At 49.5% G+C, this 14,029-nt stretch overlaps 1 protein-coding gene across 2 annotated transcripts; it reads left to right on the plus strand.

The window, feature by feature from the left end:
- The first annotated feature begins 7 nt into the window (after positions 1-7).
- On the plus strand, positions 8-13,880 carry GID4 (GID complex subunit 4 homolog). Of its 2 annotated transcripts, XM_039490259.1 has the most exons (6): positions 11-386; positions 5,027-5,086; positions 5,623-5,730; positions 7,585-7,686; positions 8,418-8,548; positions 10,447-10,769. In XM_039490259.1, the coding sequence occupies exons 1-6, from the start codon at positions 195-197 to the stop codon at positions 10,508-10,510; spliced, it is 657 nt and encodes a 218-aa protein (XP_039346193.1). In that variant the 5' UTR covers positions 11-194; the 3' UTR covers positions 10,511-10,769. The 2 variants fall into 2 exon arrangements, with proteins under 2 accessions (XP_039346194.1, XP_039346193.1); XM_039490260.1 differs by lacking the exon at positions 5,623-5,730 and having other exon boundaries at positions 8-386; positions 10,447-13,880.
- Positions 13,881-14,029: the final 149 nt, after the last annotated feature.

The following is a 14,029-nucleotide window of genomic DNA, read 5'->3' on the forward strand; positions in this document are numbered from 1 at the left end:
CGTGACGTCAATAGCCCAATGGGAAGGTCGTCCCGCCCCCCGCAGCGCCCGCTGGGCCAATCAGCATGTGCGGAGGCGCCGCTGGGAGGCCCTGAGCCAGGCGGCGGGGGTACCGGCGAGTTCCCGGGTCGGTAAGGCGGCCGGGCCGGCTCCCCGCAGCCCGTGTCACGCTGGCGCCCGGGGACCCCCCCGAGATGCCGGTGCGGAGCGAGTGCTGCTGCCCGGGGGGAGCCCGAGGCCGCGGGGCCGCCGCCAGCCTGGTGCCGCCGCCCCCCATCAACACGGCGCAGCCCGGGGTCGCCACCTCCCTGCTCTACAGCGGGGCCAAGTTCCGCGGCCAGCAGCGCAGCAAGGGCAACGCCTACGAGGTGGAGGTGGTGATGCAGGTGAGCCCCGCGGGGATCCCCCGCCCCGCCTCTCGGGAACCCCCCTAGAGCGTCCCCGCCCCGCTGAGCCCCCTCTCCTGGAGACCCCCCCCAGAGCACCCTCTGCTCCCGTCCCAGAGACCCCCCCTAGAGCGCCCCCTGCATCCCTTCCTGGGGCTCTCCCCTAGAGTGCCCCCTCCCGGGTCCCCTCTCCTGGAGACACCCCCCAGAGCACCCTCTGCTCCCGTCCCAGGGACCCCCCCTAGAGCGCCCCCTGCATCCCTTCCTGGGGCTCTCCCCTAGAGTGTCCCCTCCCGGGTCCCCTCTCCTGGAGACACCCCCCAGAGCACCCTCTGCTCCCGTCCCAGGGACCCCCCCTAGAGCGCCCCCTGCATCCCTTCCTGGGGCTCTCCCCTAGAGTGCCCCCTCCCGGGTCCCCTCTCCTGGAGACACCCCCCAGAGCACCCTCTGCTCCCGTCCCAGGACCCCCTAGAGCGCCCCTGCATCCCTTCCTGGGGCTCTCCCTAGAGTGCCCCCTCCCGGGTCCCCTCTCCTGGAGACCCCCCCCAGCGCACCCGCTGCTCCCGGCCCAGGGACCCCTAGAGCGCCCCTGCATCCCTTCCTGGGGCTCTCCTAGAGTGCCCCTCCCGGGTCCCCTCTCCTGGAGACACCCCAGAGCACCCTCTGCTCCCGTCCCAGGGACCCCCCCTAGAGCGCCCCCTGCATCCCTTCCTGGGGCTCTCCCCTAGAGTGCCCCCTCCCGGGTCCCCTCTCCTAGGGACCCCCCCCAGAGCATCCTCTGCTCCCGTCCCAGAGACCCCCCTAGAGCGCCCCCTGCATCCCTTCCTGGGGTCCCCCCCTAGAGTGCCCCCTCCCGGGTCCCCTCTCCTGGAGACACCCCCCAGAGCACCCTCTGCTCCCGTCCCAGGGACCCCCCCCAGAGCACCCCCTGCATCCCTTCCTGGGGCTCTCCCCTAGAGTGCCCCCTCCCGGGTCCCCTCTCCTAGGGACCCTCCAGAGCACCCTCTGCTCCTGTCCCAGGGACCCCCCCCAGAGCACCCCCTGCATCCCTTCCTGGGGTCCCCCCCGAACCCCTCTAGAGTGCCCCCTCCCTGGGTCCCCCCTGGGGACCCCCCTAGAGCATCCTCTGCTTCCCTCCCAGGGACCCCCCTAGAGCGCCCCCCACTTCCTTCTGGGGTCCTCCCCTTGGGGGCCCCAGAGCACCCCTCCTCTGGGGACCTCCTAGAGCATTCCTGCTGCCTCCTGGGGTCCTCCCCTGGGTCCCCCTAGAGTGCCCCCTCCCTGGGATCCCTCAGAGCACCCCCTGAGGTCCTGCCCATGGGGGTCCCCCCTAGAGCACCCTCTACTCCCCTCCCAGAGACTTCCCCCTAGAGTGCCCTCTGGGATCATCCCCTTGGGATCCTCCCTTCTGGGGCACCTCAGTCCACCCTAGAGCAAACACCCCTGCCCCGGATCTGCCCCAGTACTCCCTGTGTTGCCTCTTGGGGCCTTTCTCCTAAGATCCCACCTGTTCTCCTAGAGCAGCTCTTGGGGATCCTCTTGAGCACCCCCTGCCTTACCAGGGTCTCCCTAGAATGATGCCTATTCCCCAGAGTGTGGACCCCCATGCACCTCAGCCCCCCTGAGCCCAAGCACTCACTGCCCCCTGAGCACCCTCCCCCAAAGACCACCCCATGGGGACCTCTTTCCCTAATCCTCCCCATTTCACAGAGATCAGGATCCAACATCTAGACAATCAATATTTGCTCTTAAAATACCTCCCTCCCTCTCTCTGTTTGCAACCTCCACTCCTTGAGATTTCCACATGGGCCCCCTTCCTTCTCTTGCAGAGACTGAGATCTACATTGTCCCCAAAACACACACCCACCTGTGCGACACACACCCCTCCCCGGGCACCCCTTCCCTCAGATCAGGACCTATTGCTGTCTGAGACCCCTGCCTGTAGGACACTTCATTCTCAGAGATCAGTGCCTGTGAGGTGGATGTCGAGGGGAGGTTAGGGACCCTTCCCACCCTGCAAAGGCCTTCATGGCTCTAAATGTACCTTGGGCCAGCAGCACCTGTGAGGTGGCTCCCCCAATCCAGGCCTACAACACAAGGGCAGCTGTAATACTGACAAGAACAACCTCTGAGCTGGGCGAGGCAGGTGAGACCTCTCTAGGGACCCACCAGGCCCCCACCCCAGAGTGCCCCTGCATGAGCTAGAGCCAATCTGCTCAGCAAATGATGTCTCCTCATCGTCCTTCATGGAGTAACGGGGGTAGAATGTAGTAAATAAACGAAACCCTTTGCTAGTCTGGGGGCTCGTCCCTCAGCTTCAGTTGAGGAAGAAAAAACAAGCAGCTGGGATTGGCTGAGTGGGTTGGTAATAGGCTGAGTGGGCAGTTGCATGCCAGGCCAGCCTCTATCAGGAGGGCTGGGGAGGAAACTACTTGATATTAGTCATCTGGGCGTAAGATGCCCCAGACATCGGGTTTTCCAGCCACCGCAGGTGGTTTGGCCCTGTGGGACTCACCTTGGGACTTCAGCTCCCCAGCCCTGCGATTCACCATCTCTGCACGTCTAGTTCTGGCTCTGAAGCCTTTGGATCTCACGCTGACAAGGGAACAACGGCCATGTCTACTCCAGCGCTGCAGCTACGCCGTTGTGCCATAGTGTGGGCCCTTCCTAATGCAACACTCGGGTGTTTTCTGTTGCTGTAGTTAATCCACCTCTGCAGGCAGCAGTAGCTGAGGCCAAGTCTACAGTAAAAGTTAGGTCGACTCAGCTGTGTTGCTTAGAGAGATGTAGTTAAGCTGACCAAACCCCCAGTGCTAGGTCGATGGACGTATTCTTCCATCGACCTAGCTGCTGCCACTCAGGGAGGTGGATTGAACCCTCCCATCGCTGTAGTGAGGATCTACACTGAAGCAGTGCAGCATGCCACTGTAATGGTTGAAGTACAGACATAGAAGAATTCTTCTGCCGACTTAGGCTGTCAGCCTAGCTGCTTCTACACTGGGAACTAGGTCAGCTCAACTATGGGGCTCAGGTGTGATTCTTTCACAGCCATCAGTGAGGTTGATAAATTGTAAGTGTAGACCAGGCATTGGAGCAAACCGTAGCAATCAGTCCTGGAACAGAGTGTAGCAAGAGCAGCTGTTGGGCCCAGCTGTGCTGCAGGGATCTCTTCAAATGAGCACTTGTCCCTGCAGCCCTCCCATTCCTATTTAGAGTGATTGTTTCTCTGTGCTTTATTTTTAGTTGTAGGCATTGGCATGATCACTTTGGGCAGAGCTGGTGAGATGCAGGGTGGTGTATAAGTGGCAAGCCAGATATCTGATACACTCTTGCAATAAAACATGCTGCATGTTACAGCTCTGTTTCCAACTGGATTGCAAACGATCTGGAGGTTTAAATAACAAGAGCTATGATGCAGCCTGACACATTGGTCAGTGTTGTGGAATGATGTCAAAGTCCTAAAGTCAGCAGACACGAGTAGCATTTAAACCACACTGTCAACCTTCACATACAGTGCTACATTTGTCAACAGCACAAGAGTGACCTGGAACAGCTAGGTTCAATGGAGTCCTCCTATGGCTGATCAGCTTCATTACAGCTCTTCTTCCCCACAAAGAATACTCAGTCCTTTAGCTTAAACCCTGATGTTTTGCATGTCATCGGAGAGGCGGATAACTACAATTATTCTGCATAAGCGCAGTGAAATATTTGCACTTAATTTGCTACAGATGGGAAAGATGCATCTTTGCTTTTGAGTCAGGGTTTTTCAAACTCTTCATTTGGCTTTGAGAGCTGATCTGGTGATTTGTGGATTTCTGAGCAGAAGTTTCTAGAAATGGAAGTATCCCAGTAACTAGACACTGCATGGCAAGTAAATGGAACATTCAGTCAGAAGCGGGGGAGAAACGAAGGCATTGGGAATGGGAGACAGGTATGTGTTAAGATACAGTTTGAAGAGAGGTACATGCAGACTTTTCTGGATGGCATATATTCCAGAGAAGGCTCTTGTGTGCAGCAGTGATGGGATTGTTTAGAAGGGACCAGGCCTTAGTGCCAGATCAGTAGAGAGAACTCATTGGGGTAGGTCACGTTATGGAAGTGATGAGAGACAGATTTACTAACAGTCGCCATCAAAGCCAAGGATGAAACCAGAGTTTCAGGTGGCACGGGAGAAAGATCTGATTGTTTGAGGATGTTCCCTCTGTTCTTGTCACTCGCAGATGTCTAGATTGCTGGTAGCATGTGGTTAGAGAGGGTGACAGATAAATCAGGAAGTCTGGCTCTGGTGATGTGCTGTGACATTGGGCAAATCACTTCACTTCCAACTCAACTTCCCCTTCTGTAAAACGGGGATGCTTACCCATCTTTGTCAAATATTTTGTAGAACATATTATTAATTAGTTGAAAGCACATGAGTCATTCCCCAGCCCGCTTGCAGAAAAGGTGAAGTGGATACCCCTAAATGATTCTCTCCTGAGCCCAGATACCACTGTGTGATCAACGTGAATGACCTATGAACAAAGCTGGGCAATGCAGTTCTATACCATCCTTAACAGAGCTGAGACCAAAGTGCATTGAGCCAATTTAGGGATCTTGTTCCTGGATACACACACTTACAGATTTTGTGCTCTCTGTCCTAGCATGTGGATATGGAAAACTCCTATCTTTGTGGATACTTGAAGATTAAAGGCCTTACAGAGGTGAGCACGTGTTACTAAACTCCTTTTCTATACTCCATGGGAGTGAAGGGCAGCCTCTGCTCCGATTTCTGGCTAAAGGTATGAAGGTCTGTGAGGTTGAGCCCATAATTAAGAAGCCTGTTGGGTACTTTAACCCCTTTCCTTTGTTTTTTTACACAGTGTAAACCCAGTATAAATGGTTTTGTAGCAACTTAATTAAAAATTGTTTTAACTTGATAGCAGCTCACAAGGGCTGAGCTGAAGTGGACCTGACTTTGCCATCACCGTTTAATTGGCTGTGTGTGTATCTTTGTTGCCCCAAACCTCCAGACAAGCCAGATCTTCCTGAAGTTCTTCTTTCCACACCTTTCATGTAGGACCTGCCTGTATTAACAGCTGACCTCTCAGGCATTCAGCAAGATGACTGGTTTAACATGCAGATTGTCAGGTTTCTTTCTGAGTGTCTCTCCTCTCCTACACAGGACCCGGGTTTGTGGTTTTTGTTTTGTTGTTGGCAAAATTCCTTAATCTTTAATCTTTTTTTACCCTCCTCCTAGGAATACCCGACCCTTACCACTTTCTTTGAAGGGGAGATAATCAGTAAAAAACACCCCTTCTTAACACGGAAATGGGATGCAGATGAAGACGTCGATCGTAAACACTGGGTAATTAGACACATTGGCAACCAACTACAGATCTAAAACCAACCCAAGCATGTTACCTGTTTAAAGGGGATATGCAAAAGATTTAAAAAAAAAAACAATTAAGGCTTTGTTGTGGTGTATCTTTGTTGTTGATATACAAAGACAGCCTGAAAAGTTCTCTCCTTAGGCTTTACTCCTGGTCGCTTTCTCCCATAGGGATTCTTTTCTTTCCTTTTTTTCACTCCTACTAATGTAACTCCACTGATGTCGCTGCACCAGGGCAAAGCCCTGGTGTGGACACTCTGTATTGGTGAAAAAAGTGACTGGCACCAGCATGACTCAGCTGGTTTGAAACTGGGGGAAGCTCCCCTGGCACAAGTTGCTCTTTACCCAAGTGAAGCACTAGTGATTTCCAGCAGTGCAGTGACATCTGTGCTGCTATGTCCATGTAAGAATCACCCATGTAGACAAGCCCATAGATCAGGAATGTCATTTCTGACCTTCCCTGGCTTGGCTGGAGGATTTCTTTGCAGACTTTACAAGTGCTGTTGGTCTCTTCTACTCTACTCCCCCCAGGCCTTACTCCAGATGTGTTCCTGAGAACGAATGATGATAATCTTCTGGCTGATGGGACCACATCTGGAGTAAGGCCTAGGGGGAGTGGAGTGGAAGAGACCAACCAATACCAGTTAAGTAGGAGAAATTTCTGCCTCTCGGTTCCTAATGGAACATAGTACTTGTGCTGAGGGAGAGGCAGGCTCGGGGATTTCTGCCAGTCACCCTCCTGTGGGGGGGGGGCTTCTCTCTCCTCACTGAGGATGGATTCCACATGTATGCTGGTGTGCCTCTCTTGGGCACCAATCCCTTACCATCTTCACAGCAGTGAGTTTCATGTCTCTACCCAACGAGTATAAGGAGCGGCTGTGTGTTTCGCAGCCGAAGCGGATTATACCCCAGTCTCACTTGCAGGTTGATTGAAGTCATTTCACAAACTGTGGCAGGCCTTAGACATTGGAGCTGCCTCTCTCCTGTAGGGAGGGATGAAGGGACATTGGATTTCTGCAGTCAAATATTTTTGAATTTTGTCATTAACATTAAAAATGTTCTCTATTGTTGGTGAAAGGTGCTAGCTTGACAGTCCTGGAGACTGAGAACCTTTAACACAGAGGTCCCCCAAACTGTAGGGTGGGCCCCCCTGGGGGGTGCGGAGGAATGTTCAGGGATGGTGTGGCAGGGCCCAGGCCAGCCCACACGGAGGGCAGGGAGGGAGCGCTACGCAGCCCCCTCTGCCCTGCACCTGGCTGCGGCTCTGTGCCTGGCCCAGCCCTGCTCCCACCCCCGGCCTCATCCCCTTTATCCCGGTACATGTTCCTCCCCCACCCTGGGAGCCATGGCTCCACTCCCATCTCTGGCTTGGGGGGAGGGGAGACCCTGAAAAGTTTTGAGACCACTGCTTTAACAACAGAACAGTTACAGGGGGAGTAGCTGTAAGGGTGCAATCTTCAGCCACCTCTGGAGAGAACACGGGGAGTTCTGATTCCATGGCCCATTCCAGCCCTAGTGCCCCTGCTGTGACTTGCCACAGAGGGCCCAGTAGCAGTGGTGGTTTTGATATGGATGCCTGCCCTGGATCGAGGCGAGTTGGCTAGCTAGTCTGGCTTGAATCTGTGATGCAATGGCTTAGAAATCATAAATTGCCAAACTTGGGGATAAAAACAAAAAATCCTACTGGATCATCCATTTCCCATTCCTGCCAGTGCAGGGTGCAGTTCCCAGAGACTCTTACCTGGTAACACGTTCTTCCCTTCATAAACTCTGCTAACTGAAAGTCGGCTGTGCTCTAGGAATTGATTTTTGTGTTTTCTGTGCTTTCAGGGGAAATTCCAGGCCTTTTACCAGTATGCGAAAACATTTAACTCGGATGATTTTGATTACGAGGATTTGAAGAACGGGGACTATGTCTTCATGAGGTGGAAGGTAAAAAACTCCCAGTAGATGTGTGTCCCCCAGCCAGCTGGTCTGAAACTGTCAATACTTAGAACATGAAACACATGGGTGCTGCATACAGAATGAAATTCCAGGAAGGGTGTCTCTGGAGCAACACTAAGAATGTATCCCTCCTTGTTTGAGAGAGACATAAACATCTTAAAAATGGCACTTCTGTCAAGTTATTCTGCACCCCTCCACACGTGTAGGTAGCTGGAAGGAATAAGAGACTTTTTTGGCTGTGTGTTTTTGACACACTGCATAGCCAATTTCATTATTTCCACTGGGTAGCTAAGTCTGTTTCCTCCCATTTATGTGGGTCTTTCATGCTGTTACAGTGGGAGAAAATCGCTGCCTTTAAAAATAGGAAAATGTGATTGTCAGACCACAAATTGGCAGGTGAAAGAGCTGAAATGATTTCTAATGTGTTCTTTAAAACAGGTTGGTTGCAAATGGACAGTGTCCCTTTAAGATCGTTGTAGTGGAGCTCTTGTGAAAGAGTACAATGGTCACTATATACGTGCTGAATAGTCCTGGGGTCCATGCTGGTGTGACTCAAATGAGTTCACCGCTATGAAATACTCACTTGGCATCTTTCTCTGCTCAGTTTCCAGAGCCCGGCCCCTCTGACTTATGACAAGTGCAAATCTGGACCCCAGGACTACCAGGAGGCAAAGGTTCAAACCCATTTTAAATACAAACCCTTGTTACCTTTTGTGCAGGAGCAGTTCCTAGTCCCAGATCACACGATCAAAGACATCAGCGGTGCTTCCTTTGCTGGGTTTTATTACATCAGCTTCCAGAAGTCTGCAGCATCCATAGAGGGCTATTACTACCACAGGAGTTCAGAATGGTAAGGGGAGCTTTCTTCCCGTCTACAGGCTGAAGGATGCTGGCAGTGTCTGGGCTCCTGTCACGTCACAGCCCTGGGATTGGATGCAGGACCTTACAATGGTCTACCAGCCCTACTCACAGCCCCTGGCATCTGAAACTCGGGCTGGCGTGGAGAGAGAGTTTCTACACAGTGTGTGCTTAGGTCAGCTGTAGGTGCCAGCACCAAAAGTGGTGTCACGTTTGTCGCTCTGTCTGACAGCTCTGCCCGTTCACATACCTGTCACTAGCCATGGAGCACAGTAAAATCGAGGTCAGAAGATCTGAAGTGGAGAGGTCAGGCAGCTGTTGGTGAATTACTGCTAAATACTATTGCTACATGTCAAAAGCTTTTCTTTCCCTCCTTCTGCTTGTCTGGCATCATACTTACCGTATGCTACCCAAGTGACTCATTCTTCAGCTGCCCGCTGTTGAGAGGAAGCCGTGACTTGTTTCACATGATAGCATAGCGAAGAACACTCAGCATCTTGAGATTAAAATACTGTCTCTGTGATGCTGGCGATTCCCTTTTAACCTCTTCAGGATTGACTTTCAGGATGTTTCCCTTCCCGGCTTGCCCTGTTAGCATGGTGTGCTGATGCCCAGTGTCGGTCGCTTAGTTGCAGGGCTCACCAGCAGGTCAAAGTCATGGGCTCATGGCTGCCTCCTGGACTTGGCTCTTGCTGGATGCTGAGGCTTTGTGGGCACTGTTGGATGCTGTGAATAGGGTTTTCTTACTGGCTTTAGAGCTGTCCTTATATTAATATCCCCATCTTGGTAACACCATCCCAATAACTGATGTCAAGCCTTGTGAGTAGCTGCTAACTTGACCCCTTCAGTAATTCCACGCGTACAGTAGGTGCGGGCTTCCTGAACAGCCATCCCCCGCTCCATCTTTACTATCCAGAAATCTCTGTAGTTCATGGGGAAGGAATGGAGGAGCCACTGTGCAAGAGGTTCTTTCCAGAGCCAAACTGCTGGCCATGCCTGTGCTACACTGCTACAGCCTTGGTGCGCATTGCTTCTAGCAACGTGCTCTCCTGAGCAGTGGCGCGGAGGCTGCCTGTGGGCTCGGTAAGATTGTGTCCTCTGCACTAGCAAGTCACAAGCCTCTCTCATACTTGCTCCCATGCTAGGGTAAAAGAGGTGGGAGGGGGGATGACAGCAATACAGTCTTGCCACTCCTCTGGCCTCCTCTGTACTACTTGTTCTGCTCATCTTCTCTGACTTGAGCTTCCATGCACCCAACATTCTGCATCTGCCCTGGGTAGGACCAACTGAAAAGCAGGCATCTGTGGAGGAGGCAGGCAAGGACCTTCTGAAAAGAGAGCAAAGAGTGTTCTCCCAGCTAACAGTTCTGCTGTTAACAACCTCCAGTTAGGTTTCATTCATTTCATCCTAGTCTGCAGAGCCTCTGCCAAGGACGCATGGTGAGCTCTCCTTTGCTAGATAGCTTGAAAAGACTATTAGCCCTGTATTTTTAGCAATATTAGGAAAGTAAGCAATGGCCAGAGCTGTTAGGTGATTGTGAATGGGTGGGAAGTCTGCACAGCGAGGAATGAAACGGTCTAAGAGTTTGAGAGCCCTGGATGCGGGTGCAGCTTTTTCTCTCCGGATGTAACGAATGCAGGAGACGTTAATTTAAAAGTGTCTTGTGAATTGCAGCAAAATACAACCAGCTGTAGACAATCCAAAGTGATGGGGCTGAAAATCAGGATTAAATCAGAGAGGCACGTTTTAGAGTTTGCGTCCATTCTGAAGTTGAATGGTCAGATCCTAAAGTGTAAGCAGCTGAAGAGCTGCAGAGCTCAGGGAAAGATCGAAAGGGGAAATGGCTCATTGTGTCTTGTCATTATCTTCCCTGTTTTTCCTTCCTCTTAGGTATCAGTCTCTGAATCTAACTCATGTCCCTGAGCACAGTGCACCCATTTATGAGTTCCGATGACAGGCGGACAGAATGATACCAAGTGAAAACAACCTGGGCAGGAGAGAGCGTGATCTGCCACGAGAGAGGTGTCCCTGTCGGAATGGGGGGACACGCGCTTCTCTTCTGCCCAACGGACTTGTGAAAGAAAGCATGAATGTCAGCCCATCCGACCCAAGGAGCATGGCTGCAGGAGCTGGGAGTCTCCCTCCTGCCAAATGGCAATTTGATCTTTAATCTGGTTTTAAAGCTACCTTTAAATGCACTTTCTTTTTGCACAGCTAGTTTCTTTATCACTGAAATTCCTCCTGACCCCCTTCTGGAAGTTTGGTCCTAGCTGGAATCAATACCTTCTCCTCTGAGTAATAAGAAAACATAAGCTCAGCACTTATGGTTTCATGTTACATCCTAGTATGGGTTGAAATACAAAGAACTGTGGCCGTTCACATTTGTCGCTCTGTCTGACAGCTCTGCCACTTCCAGAGCCTGGGCGTGTCAATGCATGAGTGAGGCTTTGCCTGGTGGAGAGAACTGCTGATCTGCAGAGTCCACTACAGAAGCATTTGGCTGAGACAGACAAGTCTTGAAGACCTAATGAATCTCCAGCTCATACTGGCTAATGAGGTTAGCCGGAGCTGCAGATCTCTCAGGAACGCTAGCCACTTCTGAGCTGCAAGCTGTTCCTTTGTCTTGATATGCCACGGGGAATAGATTAAATGTAAAGACTTCCAGGCCCTCAGTAGAAGTGGATCTGAGCTCTGCTTACTAAGTGTATATTTGCTCTTTACTTAAGGGTAAAAAAATAAAAAAGACTTTTAATAAAAAAAAAAAATATTTTTATGGTTCCTCTTCCCAAGGACCCTATGGCAAATGCACAATTATTCAGAATTACATTTTACTGTTTTCACATTGAAAACTGTGAATGTCTACATTAGTTTTTTATATATATGTATGTAATCAACCAGCAGCTTTGGAAAAATCGTCCTGGTACAAGTGTTTAGCAGCATTGCAGAAATGATGCTAGTGAACTGTTTAGCATTTGTACCTACTTTTCGTGCTACACCAACATCACTGCTTGATACCTTTATACCAGGCAAAGCGGAAAAAAACCAACAAAAAACAGTGGCTGTCCTACAACTTTGAAACGTTCAAGTGAAATAACTTAAGGCTTGTGTGCCAAAGTGTGTGCGTGTATGTGTGGGGGGAGGCTTTTTTAAAAGACATTTTAAAAGTTGGCATCAGTTGTATATTTAATATGATACTCTATGCGTGCAGGGCTTTTGTGAGACAACTTACCTTGCTTTTTTCTGCGTGTTTTATTTAATACAAAAAAAAAAAGCTATTAAGAAAAGGGAGATTTGTACCAACAGAGCAAATAATTTTTAAAGAATGTTTGCCACTTGCAATCAAAAAGCAAAGCCCTTCACTTATGGAGTGCAAAGTTGTTTTTTTAACTAATTTTTCCTTTTCACAGTGTCCGTATTGTATTTTGCAGAGGCTGAGTTGATAGTTTAAGCCTTAATGGGAAAGCATTCAGGTCTCAGTGGGCTCACTTTGTATATTCCACATTGGGAACTTGATTTATTTTGCTTAAGAAAATGAACTGGTTTAATTTGCTCGGTGACATAATAGTCAAAGTTTTGTCCTGTGGCCCTATTTACCCTAGCTGTGCCCCAGCTTCAAGACACATTTGGGAAAAGTTGCCTAAACAGGCAAGGAGTAAGTTTCCATCTTAAAGGGAAACCACCTGGTATACTGAAAAAGGTGAAGGATGAGGGAACTTAACTTCTTGTAGGTCTTGATGGAAAGCAACGGTGGAGTTAAAAAATGGCTAGAAGACAAATGCCGAAATGATCTCCGATAACAGCCAGAGGACAGGGTGGGTGCAAGAAGTGTCTTGTCTAGGTCCATTATTCTGATGAGACAATGATTGAATAAGGCGCCTTGGCAGTACAGGGGCTGCTGGCTCACTCCTGTGTACTGGGAGGGGTTTGTCTTATTTCAGAGAAGGCAGTTGTGGCCACAAAATATGAATGAAGCGTTTTTCTCTTTTCCAGACTAAAACTGATCAGGCCCATTTGCAGTAACGCCTCCTTAGACCCTTTTAACAAAAATTAAATTTGCAAATACTTTTAATCTGTTATTGGTTTGTGTGCCTCTGGAGCAGTGTGCAATATTGTCACTGATACCCAAACCCATCACTATGACATTTGTGTGACAATTAGAGTTAGGCTTTAACTTTAAACACTGTGGTGGCCACATGCAGAAACCGGGGTTGCAGGAGGTCCCTGGGGTCATCTAATAATCAGGAAGCTCTCCTAATGTGTTCCCTAAACCACTGAGACTTGATGTTTTTGAGAGGGATTTGGGACAGATGGGGCTCTTTTCCCCCTCACATAAAGCATATTTCAGCTGAAATCCAAAAGTTGCAAAGGAATGAAATTTTTTTTAAAGGATTGTCTTACATTCAGAAAAGGAGAAGCTTTTATTCTCTAAAGCCTTGATTTGCTTGTGGTTTTTTTTCTTCTGAAACTGTTTAAGCTAAGAGGAAATGCTCTTAATTATGTTGCATTGTGGTGAAAGAAAACTAACAAGGTGAGACTTCTTGGGGAGAGTAAGTGGGAGGGTGGGTCTTTGAGTCTTGTAAAAGTTTAAAAAAAAAACAAACCTAACATGGGTGCAGAGTCCGAGTATATTTATGATTAATTGTGGAAAAGAGACTGGGAGAAGTATTTTGCAGAGCTATCAACGTCCAAATTAAAAAGAAATGTATTTTAAGGAGCGCTTGTTTGTGTGTTTGTAAATTAAAGCAATTCTTGTTTCATAGGAACAGCAAGTTGCATCTTGCTGATCAAGCTTTATGGCTGGAGAATCCAATAAGCCACTGATTGTCTGAAGTGAATTACCCTGGCTTTAATTGGAATAGCTTATTTTCTGCTTGCCATTCTAACAATCAAATTATCATAGTGAGAAAGTTCTCTGTAAAACTCTTCCCGATTGTTAGCTTTATATAAAGCTTCTAAGTACCTGCACCTAAGCCCCCTCCTTTCTTGGCTGCTTTCTCAAAGCAACAATGGCTGACTGGCAGCTGAAAAGTCTGATGCCCCCTCCCAAACACAGTGGTCCAGGCCTTAAAGATACAGTAGTGACAACACAGTTCTTACAGCTCCCCACATCAAACCTGGAACATGGCCACTTCAGGAAAATTAGTTCTGTGGTTAGTTTACATATCTTGCTGTTCTGGCTTATATAATTTATTTTTATTTTCCTTTCCTGGAAAGCCTGAAAGTTTTTTTTTGTGGCTTAGGAATGAAGTCATGGTTGCTGACTAGTATAACAATGTCCATCTGTTTGCATTTGCTGTTTCTTTAGTGGTTGTGGAGAGAGGTGCTAACATTATCTTCTTGGAGCCCATGGTGACTTTCTGACAAATGCTGGTTTTCCCCCACCCTGGCATCCTGTTTAAAGTTTCAGAGCTTTGTGACTAAATCCAAATGTTAATGGGATACCATCTAAACCATTAGCAGTTAAAAAAGACTT

This window comes from Mauremys reevesii, linkage group 10 (assembly GCF_016161935.1).
Source record: "Mauremys reevesii isolate NIE-2019 linkage group 10, ASM1616193v1, whole genome shotgun sequence".
In the NCBI taxonomy this organism is placed as follows: Eukaryota; Metazoa; Chordata; order Testudines; family Geoemydidae; genus Mauremys; species Mauremys reevesii.